Raw genomic sequence first — 23,920 nt, forward strand, 5'->3', positions numbered from 1 at the left:
AAGGCAGTGCCTTTAAGGCACGCCCCCAATATTGTTGTCCGGGTGGAAATCGGGAGAATGGTTGCCCCGGGAGATTTTCGGGAGGGGCACTGAAATTCGTGAGTCTCCGGGACAATCGGGAGGGTTGGCAAGTATGTCTAAGAAGCAGCCTATCTGGCAACCAGAGGGAGGGGTGTCCTGATTGCCAATTATGGACAGGTGAGGAAGACAGAGCTCAGGTCAGCTATGGAGTTGCAGGAAATGAAAACACACTGGAAGTGCAAACAAGAAATCAATAGCGGTGGAACGAAAATAACACTAAACACAGGAAAATCAACACAAGCACAAAACTGCCATGGAGGCTCATGACAGAATCTGGATGTTGTGATGACAGTGACAAAAACCAGGCGATGGTGATGATGTGTTTCTGGACACAGAGCGAGGCTTTGGAAGAAGAGTAGACCTACGGGATTGTGCCTGGTAGAACATGACACAACCGAGCGAGCCAACACTCATCCAAATCTGTTGCATATTAGCAATCTCAACCTTATTAAGGCAATAATATGTAACCATAGCAAGTGCATCAATGGCCCAAAAAAACGTATCAGCTCAGGTTCGGTCTAATTGGATCCAAATGTTATCCTCGTTTTTGTACGTTTGTTTTGCTATCTGCTATGCAAAAGCCGCAGAATGAAGAGGGACACGTCGGTGTCCTGATTGACGGACATCAGATGACAGGATGCCAGGACGGGAAACAAGAGACTGAGTAAGCACCGCGTTAGTTGCCAATCACTAGCAGACAGTTTGCTGGCAGCAACGTTGAAGGATAATGATACACTGTCATGTCGCCTTTGCAGGCCATAGCAAGACAAATATATTGACATTATACCAATTTTGTCTCCACTTTTTCGGAGGTGCACATCTTCTAAAGTGTGTTGTCCGTAAACATTCTGAATTTATTGATCATCTTATTTATCTCATCATATGAAATTAGGGATGTCCGATAATATCGGACTGCCGATATTATCGGCCGATAAATGCATTAAAATGTAATATCAGAAATTATCGGTATCGGTTTCAAAATTATCGGTATCGGTTTCAAAAAGTAAAATTTATGACTTTTCAAAACGTCGCTGTGTACACGGACGTAGGGAGAAGTACAGAGCGCCAATAAACCTTAAAGGCACTGCCTTTCCGTGCCGGTCCAGTCACGTAATATCTACAGCTTTTCACGCACACACGAGTGAATGCAATGCATATTTGGTCAACAGCCATACAGGTCACACTGAGGGTAGTCGTATAAACAACTTTAACACTGTTACAAATGCGCGCCACACTGTGAACTCACACCAAACAAGAATGACAAACACATTTCGGGAGAACATCCGCACCGTAACACAACATAAACACAACAGTACAAATACCCAGAACCCCTTGCAGCACTAACTCTCCCGGGACGCTACAATATACACCAACCGCTCCCCCTAAACTGAAACTCAATTGAACTCATCTACTCAGTTAATTGCAGTTTAACGCTAATCCAAAATCCCCAAATGCTGGCCCATTGTTCAGAGTAGGTCAGGACTATTGATCTAGCAGCCCGGGTGCCAAATCTGACACCATACGAGCCCTCGGGTTCAGTTCAAAACTTGGGAGATGAATTGTTTCGCAATGAATTCCTAATAACACTCAATTTCTCTTGTTGTTCCGGGAAACTTTAAACTGTAAACACATTGACATGCTAATCTTGCTTGCAAACATAGAACACTGAGGTCCAAACGTGTGATTCCCATAACTGCCGCGTTCTTCAAGGCACCCCTTTAAGTCTTCTTTTTTTCGTCAGTTATATATTTTTTCCATAATGTGATTTGTGTAAATAAGGCAGGTCAGCAACCCACAGTGCCGCCCTAGTGGCTCCCTGGAGCATTTTGTTTGAGGACAAAAATGACACAAACCTTTCCAGCAATCGTAGGGTTGCTGGTTACTGGGGTTCAATCCCCACCTTCTACCATCCTAGTCACGTCCGTTGTGTCCTTGGGCAAGACACTTCACCCTAGCTCCTGATCGGTGCTGGTAGCGCCTTGCATGGCAGCTCCCTCCATCAGTGTGTGAATGTGTGTGTGAATGGATGAATGTGGAAATACTGTCAAAGCGCTTTGAGTACCTTGAAGGTAGAAAAGCGCTATACAAGTATAACCCATTTATCATTTATTTATAATTTATAATTTTTAGAAAGCCTACTGTTTAATATGTTTGTGTCTATGCTTCACTAATGAGAGTATTTGGTGAACATCGTTTTGTCCTACTAATTTCGGTGGTTCTTGAACTCACCATAGTGTGGACTGTGACGCAACAGTTTGTTTACATGTAAAATCTTCCACTTCTTCTTTGTCTCATTTTGTCCACCAAACGTTGTATGCTGTGCGTGAATGCACAAAGGTGCGCTTTCTTGATGTTATTGACTTGTTGGAGTGCTAATCAGACATATTTGGTCAGTGCATGACTGCAAGCTAATTGATGCTAACATGCTATTTAGACTAACTGTATGCACATACTGCATTATTATGCCTCATTTGTAGGTATATTTGAGCTCATTTAATATCCTTTACTTCTATCTTATTTGTATATAATTTAGTTTTGCATGTCTCATGGCACATATTGGCTGCATTTCAGATTTGTTTGTGTGCCATGGTGTTCCAGACCACAGCAAATATTACCTAGCTTGCCAAAGATTGTAATAAATCTATTAGAAGAAGACAGCCTGCCGTTCCCTTTAACTTGGACACACACATCTATGCCTTTGGCCATTCTAAGACAGTCATTTCCAGGAGTTATCTCACCTTCTGAGAAGTTTTACGAATGTTTTCCAATGTTGTAAAAATGTGTAGAATAAATATTACATTTCAACATTTCTGTCATTGAAGATTTGCTTCAGCCTTTCGACACATAGTCATTTTGATAGTAGGCTTTTATAGCTAATATAGGCACTTACGTCATGTTGCCTTCATTATAACACTTATATACGGACGGCTTTTCATTTTTTGCGGCTCCAGACAGATTTGTTTTTTGTATTTTTGGTCCAATATGGCTCTTTCAACGTTAAGGTGTTGCTGTAGCTTGTTTACTTCAGATGGAGTCAGTAGTCATGCATTCAACTTCTTTAGTCATACGAGTGGTGTTCCTCAAGGTTCCATTCCTCTCTATATGGGCTATTCAGCTGCCAGCCCATGAGTTCAGTTCAAAAAACTCGTTCAAGGCTCACATTTTTGCAGAAGGTCCCTAAAAACAGCAAGGCTCTGCTCTATCTCCGACACAATAAATACACTACATTGCCAAAAGTATTTGGCCACCTGCCTTGACTCACATATGAACTTGAAGTGCCATCCCATTCCTATCCTGGAACATCCAAAGTTTCCTTTCACTGGAACTAAGGGGCCAAGCCCATCTCCTGAAAAACAACCCCACATCATAATTCCTCCTCCACCAAATTTCACACTCGGCACAATACAGTCCGAAATGTACCGTTCTCCTGGCAACCTCCAAACCCAGACTCGTCCATCAGATTGCTAGATGGAAAAGTGTGATTCATCACTCCAGAGAATGCGTTTCCACTGCTCTAGAGTCCGGGTCTCCACTGCTCTAGAGTCCAGTGGCGACGTGCTTTACACCACTGCATCCCACGCTTTGCATTGGACTTGGTGATGTATGGCTTAGATGCAGCTGGTCGGCCATGGAAACCCATTCCATGAAGCTCTCTGCGTACTGTACGTGGGCTAATTGTAAGGTCACATGAAATTTGGACCTCTGTAGCAACTGACTGTGCAGAAAGTCTTTGCACTATGCGCTCCAGCATCCGGTGACCCCTCTCTGTCAGTTTACGTGGCCTACCACTTGGTGGCTGACTTGCTGTTGTTCCCCAACTCCTCACTTTTCTTATAATAAAGTTGACTTTGGAATATTTAAGAGTGAGGAAATTTCACGACTGGATTTGTTGCACAGGTGGCATCCTACGACAGTTCCACGCTGGAAATCACTGAGAGGCCCATTCTTTCACGAATGTTTGTAGAAACAGTCTCCATGCCTAAGTGCTTGATTTTATACACCAGGCCAAGTGATTAGGACACCTGCTTCTCATCATTTGGATGGGTGGCCAAATACTTTTGGCAATATAGTGTATATTCCCATTTAGATTAAGGATGTTTCATAATCCTCAGTTTACGTGGCCTACCACTTCGTGGCTGAGTTGCTGTTGTTCCCAAACTCTTCCATTTTCTTATAATAAAGCCGACAGTTGACTTTGGAATATTTAGGAGCGAGGAAATTTCACGGACTGGATTAGTTGCACAGGTGGCATTCTATGACAGTTCCACGCTAAAAATCACTGAGTTCCTGAGAGAGGCCCATTCTTTCACAAATGTTTGTAGAAACAGTCTCCATGCCTAAATGCTTGATTTTATACACCTGTAGCCAGGCCAAGTGATTAAGACATCTGATTTTGATCATTTGGATGGGTGGCCAAATACTTTTGTCAATATAGTGTAGACCAAAATCAAATGTCAACTGTCGAGGACACCTGATTTCCAGAATATACAAAATAAGAGTAATAAGGGAGAAGAATGCCTTTGGTCTTTTTGGAAAGGTGGCCCCCAAAACAATTTAGTTGAACATCCCTAGAGTAGGTCTATTATAAGTAACAACTAATGTATGACTTACACAATCACTGTGGTGGTTTGGCTGCCAGTTTTATACAGAACGACTGGCGAAAACTATGATTGAATGCGGTTCTTTGGGTCACTACAAGGGTCAGTGGTGCAGCCCTCAAAGACCACAGTCCCTCCAGAGGACGAACACACAAACATTCCCTCTCAAATATGTGCCACTGTACTGCTTTGTCATTCTTCAACACACTTTTTTCTTTACATTACCTGCATGGAGGGGGATGTTGAACAACCATGTGCCACGGGAGCGTGGTCAAGCAAATCTGCAGGCATGTTTTAAATAGAGAAGCGTTCCGTGGTCCACTGCTGTGTTTAAAATGCACTCGTCTATTTGATGCTATTCTTTCCTCCTCAGCCAGTCTGTAATTTGCGGTCTGCCTCATGCTTCAGCTGCAAGGGAATGTACCACATATCCTTTTTGAGGATGCCTAAGACTGCTCTACTTTGGTAATGACAAGGCACATGTGAAGACGGTTAATAGAGTATCAAACCCAAAGCCCTCAAAATAGCCTTGACTCCAAAATAAAAGTATTTGCACAAGGGTACGACTGAAGAAGTACAATGTTTTAGCAATGTGGACCATGGATTGAGTACTTTAATATAGCATTTCTGATGATCATTATTGCATAGTAACATCAAAATACACATTTTAATCAGTTGAAATGTGTATAGTTTTTTTAGTATACAGGTTTTTTTTTTAATTATACAAAGCAAACCAGACTCCAGCTATGGACACAAAGACTAGAGAAAGACCCCCCCTCCTATTGACATGGGAATCCCCCCTTCTGAAGACCTGCCCCCCGGGTCAGAAACACCATGGGTCCAGTGGAAGACACTAAACCGCCTGAGAACAGGAACAGGGCAATCAAAAGCTGCTATGGCCAGATGGGGCTACAAAACCGGCCCAACCACCTGCGAATGCGGAGAAGAGGACCACACGATGCAGCACTGCCTTGTCTGTCCTCTGCTACCCAACCAGTGCAGCTTAAAAGATCTCGCAGAGTTCAACGACAATGCAAAAGACTGTGTAAACAAATGGGAAACTGTCATAAAACCACATGCTTCAAAGACACGAAAAGTTGTAAGCTCTTTGGGACTACATAAAGAAATATTGCTAGTACAGAAAAACAGTATTGTTTGTGCCATCTGAACTAACTCGAGAACGAAATACAGTATTGACGTTCATTTTCTGTGGTTTGTCTATGTGCACAGCTCACAACAGGCCATCAGGTGGCACTGTCAACCATTGGCTATGTCGGCTGCTCCATTTCCATCTTCTGTCTGGCCATCACTCTTGTTACTTTTGCAGTCCTGTCGTGAGTATATATATATCTTTTTTTTTTTTTTCACCGCTTTATCAGTTGTTATTTATTAACTCTAAATATTCCTCTAGTTGTATGTCAAGCAAAAACACCCTGCTTTGAATCAGCTGAGTCACATGACTTATATAACCTGGCAATGAAGTCAGTTGTTGACAGTACTGTACATACAGTACAGGACAAGGAAGTATATAGCTTTCGGTATGTTTCAGTTGAACATTGTAATATTTGACCATTACCGGAGGATTGTGCATTACTTTAGTACTTTACTTTTTAGCATTTTTTTTAAACAGTATATCTTATTCTAACCATATCAGAATTCCTTTTTAATGCCAGGGGACATTTAGTTAGTGGCGGGCCGTCATTTCCCACCTAGGCCTTCAGTGATGTCCGACTTCAAAGATTACCTCTCAAAATACCATAGTTGATGTCACCACATGACCATTGCAGGAGAAATACTATGCAGGAACACATTTACGCCCTACTGGGCATTGAATTTTGATTGATTGATTGAAACTTTTATTAGTAGATTGCACAGTACAGTACATATTCCGTACAATTGACCACTAAATGGTAACACCCGAATAAGTTTTTCAACTTGTTTAAGTCGGGGTCCACGTAAATCAATTCATGGTACATCACATCAACAGTGTACAAAACGTGTTATTTTCTGGCGCATTTAAAAATCAATTAAAACGCATCAGCAATTAAAACATATCTCATGTGGTACTGTCAAAATTAAAATTGCAAAAAACATAATAAAAGTGAAAAAAATTAATATTTTAGCTCACAATTAGTGGGACCTATTCGACGCCGCCTCGTCGTCGACTTATTCGAGTGGAAACGGCGAGCATTTCATCGCCAGAACAGCTGAGCTAGCTTCCGGGGTTGGCCGACATCGTCTCACGAGATGTAGTTTCTCTTTATATATCCTTCTTGAAAATGGCCTTGCAAATAAATATCTGCCACCTAATCTACGTTTTGCTCTCCTTCTCTGCTATCCCGGTCTGGCTACGGCGCAACACTTCCTGGTTCATGCTAAATTGAAACTTGTGATTGGATACTCACTTTGGAATGACAAGTGAGTATCCAATCACAGTCTCGTTAACATCAGGCTACTTAGATAGGCTACTGTCAAAAACTTGTGATCTGATTGGCTATCGCAACTGTCTCTCAACTCTATGTTCTCAAATTCATCCGCTAACTGTCCCGAAGAGTATCCAATCACAGGAAGCGTAAATGTCACGTTCAACGTGAGGCCAGCTAGAAGGCCTTACTGACAACAACTCTTGATCTGATTAACTATCGTAATTATCTATCAACTGTATGTCCCAGATTGCTTACAGTGCTCGGACGCCCGCATTGTTGATTCTGAAGACCTCTTGCAGATTTCGTACAGCATGGCAACATAAGCTAGCTGAATTCTGATTGGATACAAAGTATAACTAAAAACAACAGCACTGGAAGGCGCATAATATGACATGAAGAGAATATGAATACTTTTAGATATTTAGGGATAGTAAATTAAAAAATAATTGTATCTTTAATTATTATCATGATTTCTGGTTATGTTATGCATTTAGTACTACAATTAATTCTATCAGGTGCACTTTTGAAATATTTTAAATATACTATATTTATAATTGAACTATAGCAATTCTATTTTGCTATATTTATTAAAATATTTTTGTTTGTTTGTTTTGCTTATGACAGTGGTTCTCAAACCTTTTTCATTAAATACCCCCCCAGAAAACACTTGGCTCTCCAAGTACCACCACAATGACCAACATTAAAAACATCAATCAATCAATCAAAGTTTATTTATATAGCCCGAAATCACAAGCGTCTCAAAGGGCTGCACAAGCCACAATGACATCCTCGGCTCAGATCCCACATCAGGGCAAGAAAAAACTCAACCCAATGGGATACAACTAGAAACCTTGGAGGGCACCGCAGATGTGGTGGACGTCGAGTGGATCTAGTTACTACCATAGAATCCATTAAAAACAAGACATAGGTTTTATTGAACAAACATTTTTTAATATTTTTGACCACTGTAACATTACACACAATGCAACAACAACCCATGATACTCCATGTACAGTACTTCTTTACCCGTACCACTGGCTTATGATAAATAACACATTTATTGCTGTTTGTGAGGTGTACATTTCATTTGTTACTCCTGTTCCCTTACAAGATAAACAACTATGCACATGTGACGCAATTGCACAGTCAATTCCGGAAGCAAGTGAATGTTTTGAACAATCAAGGTCAATTGTGCAAGCAATATAACATGAAGAGCAGACGTAATAACAAATGGTGTACTATTATGTTTATAGTACTACACGTTCAGTGCTACAGTGTATCCCATAAATGCAAACATGCATGATGTTATTCCGTGTTGTTCTGCAGGTCTGTTAGTACCATCCGCAACCAGCGCTACCACATCCATGCCAACTTGTCTTTTGCCATCCTGGTGGCTGAGATCCTGCTGCTCATTAGCGCCAGCTTCGACCCGGGCACGGTGATTACATCACGAGGGTGATAGCAACGACAACGATAACGATTTTGACCGGTGCTTCTATCCCCTGTGCCAGCTGCCTTGCAAGATCATGGCTGTCCTGCTTCACTTCTTCTTTCTGAGCGCATTCGCCTGGATGCTCGTGGAGGGTCTTCACCTCTACAGCATGGTGGTCAAGGTGTTTGGCTCGGAGGGCAGCAAACACATCTACTATTATGGCATCGGTTGGGGTAAGTGTACCCAGAAGTGCGTGCTATATTATATTTTGCCTATACAATAAAACCCCGCTATTTGCGGGGTTTACGTTTCCGGTACGCCCAGCACCAATAAAAAGCACAAAAAAATGCCAACTTTTGATATATGTACCCAATAATATGCCTCTCACAGTCGTTAAACCCATTTAAAATTCAGTTTTACACATGACGTACGACGTTTTGTACCTATTAAAACTGGAGTTACACAACATCACAATTTTTAAAGCATCTTCCAGCTGGAAAATGTTGAGTGGATGGACTTGTGAGAGGGCGTCCACTGCTGGATTTGTTGCTAAAGCATCGTTTCCCCATTTAAACCACTTTCTGTGTAGTTTTTAGAATTTAGTACTTTTAGGTTTACCGTATTTTTCGGACTACAAGTGGCAGTTTTTTTCATAGTTTGGCCGGGGGTGCGACTTATACTCAGGAGCGACTTATGTGTGAAATTATTAACACATTACCGTAAAATATCAAATAATATTATTTAGCTCATTCACGTAAGAGACTAGACGTATAAGATTTCATGGGATTTAGCGATTAGGAGTGACAGATTGTTTGGTAAACGTATAGCATGTTCTATATGTTATAGTTATTTGAATGACTTACCATAATATGTTACGTTAACATACCAGGCACGTTCTCAGTTGGTTATTTATGCGTCATATAACGTACACAAGCCTGTTGTTCACTATTCTTTATTTATTTTAAATTGCCTTTCAAATGTCTATTCTTGGTGTTGGGTTTTATCAAATAAATTTCCCCCAAAAATGCGACTTATACTCCAGTGCGACTTATATATGGTTTTTTCCTTCTTTATTATGCATTTTCGGCCGATGCGACTTATACTCCGGAGCGACTTATAGTCTGAAAAATACGGTACTTTCTGTCTTACCTTAAAGTTGAATGGACTGTACTTTTTCTTTTCATTGTGACATAGTAACACACGTCGTGCTGATAATTATCCCATAACCTAGGATCAGAGTAGGGAAAATGGTGGCTCTTTTTGTGTGTAAAAATATCTAATGAGTGTAAATAACCATTCTTATACATTAAAACGCAAATATTATATGTTTAAATCAAAAAGCTGTGTACACAACAAAGATAAATGTAGTGAAATAGTAGCTAGAGGAGTTATTTACTTTCAAAGTAGTTATTATTTACTGACTAAGTTGGTTAGTTTGTCCTATTTCCACAAACATGTTTCCCACCTCAAGAAAGCTGAATAATAACAACATCCTCAGTCCTGTGTTGGCTTTTCAAAACCACGATCGGCGTCTTCGCATCAATTGATAACACTGTTGGCTTACTTTTCCACATGTTTTGATTGATCGATAACGATGGTGGCATGTTTCATTGATTGCATCGAGGGCTGCACAATATTTTGTTCTTCAATATAACGTCCTGCTTCTCAAAACAGATAACTTATTTATTATTTTTTATTTAATATTTATTCATTATTTTTTAAGAGTAGATTTGAATGTAGTGATCTTAGGGGAAGTTTGGAACCTCCTACAAGGTAGGAGCACTTGATTTGTTCACCCTAACCCACCTACAGCACAGCATGGGTAAATTCGTCTCATTGGAAAGTTTTGATTTCTTTAATCGGTTATCTGAGCTATTTTTTTTATTTTTATCAGATTATCGGAGTGACGTCATAATTCCTTATATCGAGGTATCGGTCCAATAATTATCATGCATCCCTACTTAGGGATGGGTGATGTGGCCTTTAATCTATATTGTGATATATATCAAAGCTTCTTGCAACGACGATATACATCACAATATATTATTTGGCATATAAATAATTATGAATCTTAAAAGCAATTCAAAACGGTATACAAATCCCCCTAATTTGGCTGCTGACGTATGCGGTAACATATTGCATCATTTCCATGTATTACTTATTATTTTTTCAAAGCTATTATTCATATACTTGCTAATTTACTATTAATAGATGGTTATAAGGGATGTAACGGTGTCAGAATCTCACGGTATGATATTATCACGGTATCAAGGCCACGGCAAGATATTATTGTGGTATATGTCCACAAAAAAAAACACACTTAGAGTAATTGAACAAATATAATACTTAAATGTTGTAATCATATTCATTAAAGTTAAATTTAAAGTTTAAGTACCAATGATTGTCACACACACACTAGGTGTGGCAAAATTATTCTCTGCATTTGACCCATCACCCTTAATCAACACAATGACAAAATCAGGATTAACATTATTGATCATGAATAAACATTTTTTACCGATTTCCACCATTTACAAACTTGTAGGCAGTTCTGCACTTTTTCCGCGAGTTAAACGGGGGCGCTTGTAGCTCATGCTACGCTACTTTTTATACTGCGCTTGCTTTTTCTGCTCTCGCAAGGTCAAATAAATGCCAAGCCACGAATGGGGAAGGATCTACTGTATTCCTCTTCCAGTGGAAGGGCCCCATCAGTTACTAGCTACACTCTAAAGCACATATGACCCTTTGTCCTTCTTTGTTTTATACCTCTCTGGTCAAACATTATTCGTAAAAAAGGGAAATAACTACATCTGCGTTAAATCCCAATCCAATTGCCTTGCCTTGAATCTTAGAGGAACTAAAAGGACTATTGGATATTTGTATACCATTCCTCCACATGCGGAACCCATTAGTGGCAAAATTATCCCTTTTTTTTACAACTTCCTTAAGTCGTTTTTTGTGGTCGAAATGTAAATTATAGTGGTTTGAGAGGGACATACTGTATGTATGCCCACTGTAAACGTTCCAAGTAAATAACAAGGATCTTTGATTGAGGCTGCAGAGTGTTTATCTCACTCTCACTGTACAAGGAACCTTTGAGCTTGACAATGAGTACCAACGTACAGTACAATGTTGGGCAATATCAACTGTGACATAACATCCAATAGTGACACAGTGATCTGATTGTACAGATCAGGTGTCGGCAACCCAAAATGTTGAAAGAGCCATATTGGACCACAAATACAAAAAAAGTAATCGGTCTGGAGCCGCAAAAAATCTAAAGACTTATATAAGTGTTATAATGATGGCAACACATGATGTAAGTGGCTAATTAGCTATATTAGCCTACTATCAAAATGACTTTAAAAGTCTTATATAAGTGTTATAATGAAGACAACACATGATGTAAGTGGCTAATTAGCTATATTAGCCTACTATCAAAATGACTTTAAAAGTCTTATATAAGTGTTATAATGAAGACAACACATGATATAAGTGGCTAATTAGCTATATTAGCCTACTATCAAAATGACTTTAAAAGTCTTATATAAGTGTTATAATGAAGACAACACATGATGTAAGTGTCTATTATAGAATAGAGATTTATTGTCATTATTACAGTGAACAGGTTCAAAGAACAACGAAATTGGAGCAGATCCCCTAAGGTGCATACACAATAATTTAGTAATATAAATAGTAAAAAAAGATAAAAAAGAAGATATGTATCTATATATATGTATATATCCACACACATGCACATACCCATACATATGCATATATATACATATACACATATAACATTACTGCACATTATAGTCCGAAAGTCCGTAGCTATATTAGCCTACTATCAAAATGACTATGTGTCGCAGGCTGACGCAAATCTTCGTTGACAGAAATGTTGAAATGTAATATTTATGCTACACATTTTTACAACATTGGAAAACATTAAAACTTCTCAGAGGGTGAGATAACTCCTGGAAATGACCTTTCTTAGAATGGCCTAAGGTATAGATGTGTGTGTCAAAGTTAAAGGAAACGTCAGGCTGTCTTCTTCTAGTGGACGTATTACAATCTTTGCAAGCTGGGTAACGTTTGCTGTGGTCTGGAACAACATGGCACACTAACAACTATCAGAGATGCAGCCAATATTACATACAGATAATGTGTCATGAAACATGGAAAAATAAATTAAATACACAGAGGACATAAGTAAAGGAAATTAAATGAGCTCAAATATACCTACAAATGAGGCATAATGATGCAATATGTACATACAGCTAGTCTAAATAGCATATTAGCATCGATTAGCTTGCAGTCATGCAGTGACCAAATATGCCTGATTAGCCCTCCGACAAGTCAATAACATCAACAAAGCTCACCTTTGTGCATTCACGCACAGCAAAAAACGTTTGGTGGACAAAATGAGACAAAGAAGGAGTGGCGTAAAACACGTCTTTCTATGGCAGTTATACATGTAAACAAACTGTTGAGTCACAGTCCACACAACGGTGAGTTCAAGGGCCGCTGAAATTAGTAGGACAAAACGCTGCTGGCCAAATAATCTCATCAGTGAAGCATAAACACAAACATATTAAACAGTGGGCTTTCTAACAATTAGGAAGGTTTGTGTCGTGTTTGTCCTCCTACAGAAACCATATTACAACACAAAATATATTTTTCCCCCAATTTTTTTTCCATTTCCATACATTTTTGAAAAAGCTCCATGGAGCCACCAGGGCGCCGCTAAAGAGCCGCTCGTGGCTCTAGAGCCGCGGGTTGCTGACCCTCGGTATAGATTTTGCACTTTTCGTGTCATCTACCGTGACTTAATGTGTTTCTCAGCACCGAAAAAGTGAATTATCAGCATCTGGAAATAGTTCCTTGGCAAACGCACACTTGCCTTCTTATGTTGCACTTAAAGAGCAGTTTGATTATGTGTTGAAATCAATGCAAGTTTTATTTTTGGTCAGTGTTGAAAATGTGAAAAATGTATTTTTTCTTTTTCACTATATTCCAGTTAAAGAATGTTTTTTTTTTCCCTGATGATTTTGCAACAGTATATTTATTTGTATTTTTGAATCAGGCTCTCCCCTGGTGATCTGCGTGGTGTCCATGACATCAGCTTTGGACAGTTACGGCGCGGTTGACAAGTATGTGTAATCTGCTTGTTGGACGGAAAAATAAATGACCGAGAATGTGTTCTTCATCAAAATGTACTCCATTCCAGTTTATAGTAGCATTGCATCATCACCTATGGAAGGCTATTAGAGTGGAAGCGGTCTATTGTTTTCCACTGGAACGCACTAAAATAATAATTAACATATCATGTCTGTGTTGTCAGCTGCTGGCTGTCCTTGAAGAATGGCGCCATTTGGGCATTTGTGGCTCCAGCTCTGTGTGTCATTGTGGTCAGAAAGTTACATGTTTTCTATTTACATTCCTCATTTTCTTGCACTTTAATACCTCAACGCTTGATTTCATTTTCAGCTGAAACCAGATGTCGTTTTTCAAGTTTCCTTTCTGATCACCAGGTAAACATTGGCATTTTGATATCGGTGACCAGAATCATTTCTCGTATCAGCGGAGAGAATTACAAAGTTCATGGGGATGCCAATGCAGTCAAGTGAGTCTGTTTTCCCTTTTTATTAACAATAGTCAACTATTTAGTACTGATTCTGTAAATGTGGTTTAACTCTTCAGGCTCACTGCAAAGGCTGTAGCAGTGCTCCTGCCCATACTCGGCATTTCCTGGATCTTTGGCGTTTTAGCTGTCAACACACACTCCCTGCCATTCCTTTATATCTTTGCAGTCTTTAACTCTTTGCAGGTAAGATACAGTACCTTAAAGGGAACATTTTGCCTATCGTTCACAACCATTTTGAAAGATATGACGACGGATGTCATTTTTTTAATGCATTCTAAATAGTAAATAAATGCCATCAAAGGTTTGCTTACAATGGAGCCTATGGGAGCCGCTCTATTTTGCAGATAAAGTCCTTAAAAAAACATCCAAACACCTCCATTAGGGTTTTATATACATAATGTAAGTATATATGTAATGTAGTAACGGGCACATTTATAATTAAAAAAAATATATTTACCGTATTTTTTGGAGTATAAGTCGCTCCGGAGTATAAGTCGCACCGGCCGAAAATGCATAATAAAGAAGGGAAAAAACATGTATAAGTCGCGCTGGAGTATAAGTCGCATTTTTTGGGGGAAATGTATTTGATAAAACCCAACACCAAGAATAGACATTTGAAAGGCAATTTAAAATAAATAAAGAATAGTGAACAACAGGCTGAATAAGTGTACGTTATATGAGGCATAAATAACCAACTGAGAACGTGCCTGGTATGTTAACGTAACATATTATGGTAAGAGTCATTCAAATAACTATAACATATAGAACATGCTATACGTTTACCAAACAATCTGTCACTCCTAATCGCTAAATCCCATGAAATCTTATACGTCTAGTCTCTTACGTGAATGAGCTAAATAATATTATTTGATATTTTACGGTAATGTGTTAATAATTTCACACATAAGTCGCTCCTGAGTATAAGTCGCACCCCCGGCCAAACTATGAAAAAAACTGCGACTTATAGTCCGAAAAATACTGTGCATATTTTGATCATTTTAAGCATAGGCGGCGCATTAATTTCAAAAACGTTCAACTACATCGCTGATTACTACTCAATGCAGACTTCCTGAAAGCCAACAAACATAATAAAACATCACTTACTGTACATGGTCTGCTGGATGCCGACTGCTACGATGTTGATACACTATATTGCCAAAAGTATTTGCCTTTACTCACATATGAACTTGAAGTGCCATCCCATGGAATTGTCCAAAATGTTTTGGTATCCTGGAGCATTCAAAGTTCCTTTCACTGGAACTAAGGGGCCAAGCCCAACTCCTGAAAAACCAACCCCACACCATAAGTCCTCCTCCACCAAATTTCACACTCGGCACAATGCAGTCCGAAATGTAGCGTTCTCCTGGCAACCTCCAAACCCAGACTCGTCCATCAGATTGCCAGATAGAAAACCGTGATTCCAGTCCAGTGGCGACGTGCTTTACACCACTACATCCGACGCTTTGCATTGGGCTTGGTGATGTATGGCTTAGATGCAGTTGCTCGGCCATGGAAACCCATTCTATTAAGCTCTCTGCGTACTGTACGTGGGCCAATTGGAAGGTCACATGAAGTTTGGAGCTCTGTAGCAACTGACAGTGCAGAAAGTCTTTGCACTATGCGCTTCAGCATCCGCTGACCCCTCTCTGTCAGTTTACGTGGCCTACCACTTGGTGGCTGACTTGCTGTTGTTCCCCAACTCTTCACTTTTCTTATAATAAAGTTGACTTTGGAATATTTAGGAGTGAGGAAATTTCACGACTGAATTTGTTGCACAGGTTGCATCTTATACAGTTCCACGCTGGAAATCACTGAGAGAGGCCCATTCTTTCACAAATGTTTGTAGAAACAGTCTCCATGCCTAAGTGCTTGATTTTATACACCGGGCCAAGTGATTAGGACTCCTGATACTCATTATTTGGATGGGTGGCCTAATACTTTTGGCAATATAGTGTATATTCCCATTTAGATTAAGGATGTCTCATAATCCTCGCGAAGAAAAAGGGGGTGAACCAAGCGTCTTTTTTTAAATTGGCTGTCAAAGTGTACCAACTTGTCGGAATGCGTCCTCGTCCTTCTACTATCCAGATGAGAGCCATAATTTATGATCTACAATAAAGTTTTTGACGAGCAAGGAAACGAAGAAGCAGCTCATCAGTCGATCATGTCAACATTGGCACACAAGCTAGTGATCACGTTGCCACTGTGAATAGTTTGTCTGCGTTAGCGCTTATGATAACACTATCACTCATATTTGGTTAATATTTAAGTCACGAAATGCAAATGGAGTATTGTTGGCGCTTTTTGGATGTTTATTGGCGGTGTAGAGGATCTCCCATTGGCTCCGCTGTAAGCAGACTTTTATTTACGAGTTAGAATGCATTAAAAAAAAATACAACTGTCATGTCTTTCATAATGATTGTGAATGATGGGCAAAATTTCCAAAAAAGTGCAGTTCCCCTTTAAGACAGTGATTCTTAAACTGGTGGGGGTAGCAGACCTGTTTTTAGTGTTTCACAGGACTTTGTACGGATATTTTGTTGTGAGAGCGTCAACGAGTATACTGAACAAAAATCTAAACGCAACACTTGTTTTTGCTCCCATTTTTCCCAAGACTTAGTCCTCTCAAATATTGTTCACAAATCTGTGTTAGTGAGCATTTCTTCTTTGCCAAGATAATCCATCCTACCTCACAGGTGTGGCATATCAAGATGCTGATTAAACAGCATGATTATTGCACGGGTGTGCCTTAGTCTGCCCACAATAAAAGGCCACTCTGAAATGTGCTTTATTGGGGGCCTGTGGGGTCAGAAAAGCAGTCAGTATCTGGTGTGACCACCATTTGCCTCATGCAGCGTAACACATCTCCTTTCCATCGAGTCAATCAGGTTGTTGATTTTGGCCTGTGGAGTGTTGGTCCACTTCTTTTCAATGTTTGTGCGAAGTTGCTGGATTTTGGTAGGAACTGGAACACGCTGTCGTATACGCCGATCCCCAGCATCTTAAACATGCTCAATGGGTGACACGTCCGTATGCTGGTCATGCAAGAACTGGGATGAGGTGATGGTCTCAGGTGAATGGCACAACAATGGGCCTCAGGATCTCGTCATAGTATCTCTGTGCATTCCAAATGCCATCAATAAAATGCACTTTCGTTCATTGTCCATAACATACGCCTGCCCATACCATAACCCCACCCCCACCATGGGTCACTCGATTCACAACATTGACATCAGCAAACCACTCTTCCACACACGCTGTCTGCCATCTGCCCTACACAGTGAAAACCGGGATTCATCCGTGAAGAGAACACCTCTCCATCGGCCAGGCGCCATCGAATGTGAGCATTTGCCCACTCAAGTCGGTTACAAACTGCAGTCAGGTCAAGATCCCGATGAGTACGATGAGCAAGCAGATGAGCTTCCCTGAGATGGTTTGTCACAGTTTTTGCAGAAGTTATTTGGTTATACAAACCAATTGTTGCAGCAGCTGTCCGGGTGGCTGGTCTTAGACGATCATGGAGGTGCACCTGCTGGATGTGAAGGTCCTGGGCTGGTGTGGTTACACGTCGTCTGCGGTTGTGAGGCCGGTTGGATGTACTGCCAAATTGTCTGAAACGTTTTTGGAAACGATTTATGGTAGAAATATTGAACATTCAATTCACGGGCAAAAGCTCTGGTGGACACTCCTGCAGTCAGCATGCGAATTTACGACATCGGTGGCTTTGTGCTGTGTGATAAAACTGCACATTTAGAGTGGCCTTTTATCGAGGGCAGCCTAGGGTACACCTGTGCAATAATCATGTTGTTTAATCAGCATCTTGATATGCCACACCCGAGAGGTGGGATGGATTATCTTGGCAACAAATAAATGCTCACTAACACAGGTTTAGACAAATGTGGAAACAATATTTGAGAGGAATACGTATTTTGTGTATATAGTAAAGGTTTTAGAACTTTGAGTTCAACTCGTGAAAAATTGGAGCAAAAACAAGTGTTGTATTTATATTTTTGTTCAGTGTAGTAACAATATTAAACTTTTTGACAATTTTCAAATTTGGGTGTTTTTATTAACAAAACCAGGGGTTCTCAACTTTTCTGACATTGAGGCCCATTTTTTCCACAACAGAGGGGCCTGTGGCCCACTCAAATATTAACACTAAATTAGTAATCTTACTCTTCATTTCAATCGTATTCAATGATAATAACTAACCTACTTACAGTTTACAACCTTGTCAAATGATATGAAAGTATTTGTTAATTACAAACACCATTATTTATTCAACACATAAACCTTAGGCTTATTTAGAAATCAAGTACTAACCAAATTTACTGCATAAGAAGGGACATAAATAACTGACGAAATATAAATGTATCTACAATTATGTTGTACTAAATTAAATAGACTAAATGGATAATAAATATGTTTCTTAACTAAATTGTCAATAAAATTAAAGCGCAAAAGAAAATACAGTTTCCCCACTTTAGTCATAATTTCTGCGCTTAAGAAACTTTTCTATGAATTTAGCTACTTCTTCTATTTATTTGATATTGCCATTACTGCCAAAAGTGGTGGAAAAGTGTATTTCAACTGAGTAATCCTGGTCTATACAAAGCACAGCTGAGAAACAGATATTTTTGGGCAACCACCAGGGGGCGCTCGCGGAACACCAATGGGCCCTATTGTTAAGAAACACTTAACTAAACCATAGACGAAATAAATATATTTTTGAAATATTTGTCTCTGTGTGTAGTGATGATCAATTTGGGTCGTCACTCATCATTAATGGGTGATTGTGGGTCCTGCAGCCGTACCAGTTGAGAACCACTGCCCTCAAATAACCCTAATCCCAATTGCACTTTCCCAATATGTCATGCAGTTGAAAGTACTCCTAAAGTTTGTTCTTTTTTCTTTTTTCTTAGGGTTTCTTTGTCTTCCTGTTCCATTGCCTTCTTAACTCAGAGGTACGCTTGCTCACATGTAGGATGTGTGTTTTCTTTTGTTTAAGCCAGGAGTGTCAAACGTAGAGCCCGCGGGCTGGATCAGGCCTGCGAACAGGATTTTTCTGGCCCGCGTGATGAGTTTGCCAATTATAAAAATTAGCTGTTTTTTTTTGTTTTTTTTTTTTTACGTAAGAAACTGCTGTTCTAAATGTGTCCACTGGATGTCACAATAGCAATTCTGTTAGGCAAGCAAACGGTTTATACCGTGGCCAAGCAAGAGGTACACAGTAAAGGGTGACTGTGGCTCCTCCTCCTCGACCCACATGAAACTTAAAACCTGCCGTTTTATGCCTTCTGCTTTGAACACGTCGTCATTTGGCACCCTCGTTGCCCCAAAATGTCTCTGTCAAACACAAGAAAAGTAACCTTAACCCTTTTGAATAGTTTTTACCTGCGTTTTTTACAGTTTGTTGAGTTAGCACTGGAGTCAATCCCAGAAAGACTGTGACTTAAAGTTTAATCCTGGCTTTGTAGATACACTGAGACGAAGTCTAAGCTCATTGGGCCCCATTCAGCAACCGTTCTTAAGAACAAATGTTGTTCTTTGGCCCACTTACGAAGTTTTTAAGGAGATTTTTGTATTCACCAATGTTTTCTTTGCTGGGATTTGTTCATAGGTAAGAACAAAATCTACAAGTTCTCCAGAGCACTCTTAGGGTGGCCTATTTGTTCTTAAGTGTGACAAGTTCCCTTACTTCTATTGTCTAATGTTACATTAATATCATAGATAGATAGATAGATAGATAGATAGATAGATAGATAGATAGATAGATAGATAGATAGATAGATAGATGGATAGATGTAGACAAGACAAACAAACAGACAGACATATAGCAAAATGAGCAATATATATACTGTAGACATTTCAAAATACAGTTAGCGTGCACACACACACACACACGCACAGACTCTTGCTGCTACTGCAAGATGCCGCAGATCGTGCCCTGGGGAGGGAGCGCATATTTCACGACCATGACCACGCCCGAAGAGACGAATATTTATTTGACCGCTTCGGGGCTACCTCAGCAGTCCCCCCTTTCGTAAACTTACGATTTGACATTATGTATTCCCCTCTGTGGGATAATGCGAATTTCTGTTCTGTAATCCGTTTGTGTTTTCTCCATGTGTCTGATGTTCGGCTTTTCCACCGGAATTGTGCCCTTATATGGGGAATTAAGCGTGTTTACCTATGAAAATTACAGAATTAAGGGTGTTGACATATGCATATTGGGGAAATGAGGGCGTGTTTATATGCAAATTATTAGGGTTGTGGGGAAAAATCTATTTGAATTTGAATCGCGATTCTCACGTTGTGCGATTCAGAATCGATTCTCTTTTTTTTTAAACGATTTTTTTTTTTTTTTTTTAAATGAATCAATCCAACAAAACAATACACAGCAATACCATAACAATGCAATCCAATTCCAAAACCAAACCCGACCCAGCAACACTGCAATAAACAGAGCAATTGAGAGGAGACACAAACACGACACAGAACAAACCAAAATGAGTGAAACAAAAATTTATATTTTCAACAACAGTATCAATATTAGTTACAATTTCAACATAGCAGTAAATAAAAATCCCTCATTGACATTATCATTAGACATTTATAAAAAAGAAAAAGAAAAATGAACAATAGTGTCACAGTGGCATCGCATCTCATAAGCTTGACAACACACTGTGTCCAATATTTTCACAAAGATAAAATAAGTCATATTTTTGGCTCTTTGAATAGTTAAAACAAATTTACATTATTGCAATCAGTTGATGAAACATTGTCCTTTACAATTATAAAAGCTTTTTGCAAAAATCTACTACTCTGCTTGCATGTCAGCAGACTGGGGTAGATCCTGCTGAAATCCTATGTATTGAATGAATAGAGAATCCTTTTGAAGCGGGAAAAAATCGCTTTTGAATCGAGAATCGTGTTGAATTGAAAAAAAATTTGATTTTGAATCGAATCGTGACCCCAAGAATCGATATTGAATCGAATCGTGGGACACCCAAAGCTTCACAGCCCTACAAATTATGATAGACACGCACGGGCTAACCATATGGCATTCAGCAACTTAAGAACAGCAGGTGGGAACAATTTGGGCGTTTAAGAACACGTCATGAATTTGAATGGACTCCTCTTAGGAAATCACTTAGGAAGAAAGATAAGAGTAAAAGTTAGGAACTTATTGCTGAATGGGGCCCATTGTGTTTTTGAAGCTGCATCAATTTCCTCAGAATTTTCCACAAACTTGAAGTGTTTTGTCTAGAGCAGGGGTAGGGAACCTATGGCTCTTGAGCCAGATGTGGCTCTTTTGATGACTGCATCTGGCTCTCAGATAAATCTTAGCTGGCATTGCTTAACACGATAAGTAACGAATAATCCCGCTGGTAATCACAGTGTTCAAAATAACGTTCAAAATATAAAACATTCTCATGCATTCTAATCCATCCATCCGTTTTCTACCGCACCTGTTCAAGAAGTCGCATTAAAGGTAAGAAGTATTTTATTTATTATTGGTTAGCTTCAGAATAACAATGCCATTAAAAAGAATAAGAGACTTATTATACTCTAAAAATGTTGGTCTTACTTAAAAATGCATGCATTTAGTTGTATTCATTGTTAAAAAAAATATGATATGGCTCTCACGGATATATATTTTAAAATATTTGGCTTTCATGGCTCTCTCAGCCAAAAAGGTTCCCGACCCCTGGTCTGGAGGATTATTTGTGATTTGTACGTTTTCATAATGTGCTAGTCCTATTTTTTGCCAAAGTAAAACTAAGAAAACAACCTGGAGTTGTCTTTATTTTTAAGTTATCATGCCATGATTTTACCATTACGGCCCACTTGGGAATAGATTTTCCTCCAATGTGACCCCTGAGCTAAAATGAGTTTGACACCCCTGGTTTAAGCGATGTAGGAGGCAAATGTCCACACACACTCCAGCAATAATGTAATGTTGTTTCCACTGTCGGCAGGTCAGAGCTGCGTTCAAACACAAGACCAAGGTGTGGTCCCTAACCAGCAGCTCCATGCGGAACATCAACGTGAAGCCATTCAACTCTGACATCGTGAGAGCCTCGTGTTGCTGACTCTTAACCGCCTGAGCTAAATAATCTCCCACTTTCCTATCTTGCAGATGAACGGACACAAAGAGGGCGTATCCCCGACTAAGATGAACACATGGGACAAAAGCACCAACTCTGGCAATCGTATTGACCTCTCGGCAGTATAGACAAACGTTGGCCAGAGTATCTCCACACTATTCCACATGGCCAATCCTAGTCTCAAGTGAAAGGGATCGCCAAAAGAGGCGACGTGCGGTTCCACCATTGATGACAAACAGACTTTTACTGTGCTTTACTAGCATCTCGTTAAATACCAGGTTGAGTTCTGACGGCAGTGAGGTCACAGAGAGCGTAAGAGCGTCATTCCACCTGACTGAGATGCTCTGTGCAGAGCTGAAGCATTGGTTCGCAGCATCTGCTTTATTTAAATTGCAGTGTTTTAGCGTTGTTTGGGGTTTGTTTTAACACACAAATAGATATGTTTTGCACTGCAGAGTAAACTCACTCCAGTAACCCTAGTCACAGTCTTTTGAAGCATCACAGCACAGTAAACCGCAGAATAAGGCACCACGATGACCTAGTAAATCGGACAATATGTTATTCTAATATGATGTATTTATTTTGTGATTCTATGTTTAGCAATTCTTCTGTTTTGTGTGTGTTTTGTTTCTGAGCAGTACCTCACATCTTGGCAAGATGCAGTATGGTATGTTCTCTTAGGGGTAGTGAATAATTGTGTGTTTTGGACACAGTTCTGTGAAGTTTTATTGTGTCTCTGGCTTTTTCTAGAGCTACATCTCCTACTTTTGTATATTGAAATGTTCTATCTACAACAGAAGGTCATAATGAGATATTTGTTTGGATGACTGTGAGAATGAAAGAAGATGGCATCTGCGTGTCGTTGATCTAACACTGTACCAACAGCAGGATTCAGAAGAAAAACAGGATTTACTGTAAGTCTCTGTGCATTTACATTTTATGACGGTTTTTAAGTTAAACATGGCAGACTTTCAACACTAGTATTGGCTCTTTTCTTATGGTACCATGGTTTGTGCTTCCAATTGTCTTTAATAAATTGCTTTTGAGACAAGTTCCTTGTAAATGCGTTTGCCTTTTACAGGAGTGTTCAAACCTTTTCCTCATACTGCACTTATACAGTCGTGGTCAAAAGTGTACGTACACTTGTAAAGAACATAATGTCATGGCTGTCTTTAGTTTCCAATAATTTCTACAACTCTTATTTTTTGTGATAGAGTGATTGGAGCACGTACAAAATAACATTCATAAAGTTTGGTTCTTTTATGAATTTATTATGGGTCTACTGAAAATGTGAGCAAATCTGCTGGGTCAAAAGTATATATACAGCAATTTTAATATTGGGTTACATGTCCCTTGGCAAGTTTCACTGCAATAAGGCGCTTTTAGTAGCCATCCACAAGCTTCTGGTTGAATTTTTGACCACTCCTCTTGACAAAATCGGTGCAGTTCATCTAAATTTGTTGGTTTTCTGACATGGACTTGTTTCTTCAGCATTGTCCACACATTTTAAGTCAGGACTTTGGGAAGGCCTTTCTAAAACCTTAATTTTAGCCTGATTTAGCCATTCCTTTACCACTTTTGACGTGTGTTTGGGGTCATTGTCCTGTTGGAACACCCAACTGCGCCCA

General features: G+C 39.5%; 1 protein-coding gene across 3 annotated transcripts in view; it reads left to right on the forward strand.

Annotated features, from left to right (window-relative positions):
* Positions 1 to 23,306, forward strand: part of LOC133652572 (adhesion G-protein coupled receptor D1-like) — a 103,016-nt gene extending 79,710 nt beyond the window's left edge. For all 3 annotated transcript variants that reach the window (XM_062051462.1, XM_062051463.1, XM_062051464.1), the window contains exons 16-25: positions 5,910 to 6,013; positions 8,432 to 8,543; positions 8,617 to 8,770; positions 13,621 to 13,687; positions 13,879 to 13,945; positions 14,069 to 14,160; positions 14,238 to 14,364; positions 19,104 to 19,145; positions 22,164 to 22,256; positions 22,325 to 23,306. In XM_062051462.1, the coding sequence (XP_061907446.1) occupies positions 5,910 to 6,013; positions 8,432 to 8,543; positions 8,617 to 8,770; positions 13,621 to 13,687; positions 13,879 to 13,945; positions 14,069 to 14,160; positions 14,238 to 14,364; positions 19,104 to 19,145; positions 22,164 to 22,256; positions 22,325 to 22,420 (954 nt within the window). In that variant the 3' untranslated portion in view covers positions 22,421 to 23,306. The remainder of the gene's footprint in view (positions 1 to 5,909; positions 6,014 to 8,431; positions 8,544 to 8,616; positions 8,771 to 13,620; positions 13,688 to 13,878; positions 13,946 to 14,068; positions 14,161 to 14,237; positions 14,365 to 19,103; positions 19,146 to 22,163; positions 22,257 to 22,324) is intronic.
* The last annotated feature ends 614 nt before the right edge of the window (positions 23,307 to 23,920 follow it).

Source organism: Entelurus aequoreus, linkage group LG06 (genome assembly GCF_033978785.1).
Source record: "Entelurus aequoreus isolate RoL-2023_Sb linkage group LG06, RoL_Eaeq_v1.1, whole genome shotgun sequence".
Lineage (NCBI taxonomy): Eukaryota > Metazoa > Chordata > Actinopteri > Syngnathiformes > Syngnathidae > Entelurus > Entelurus aequoreus.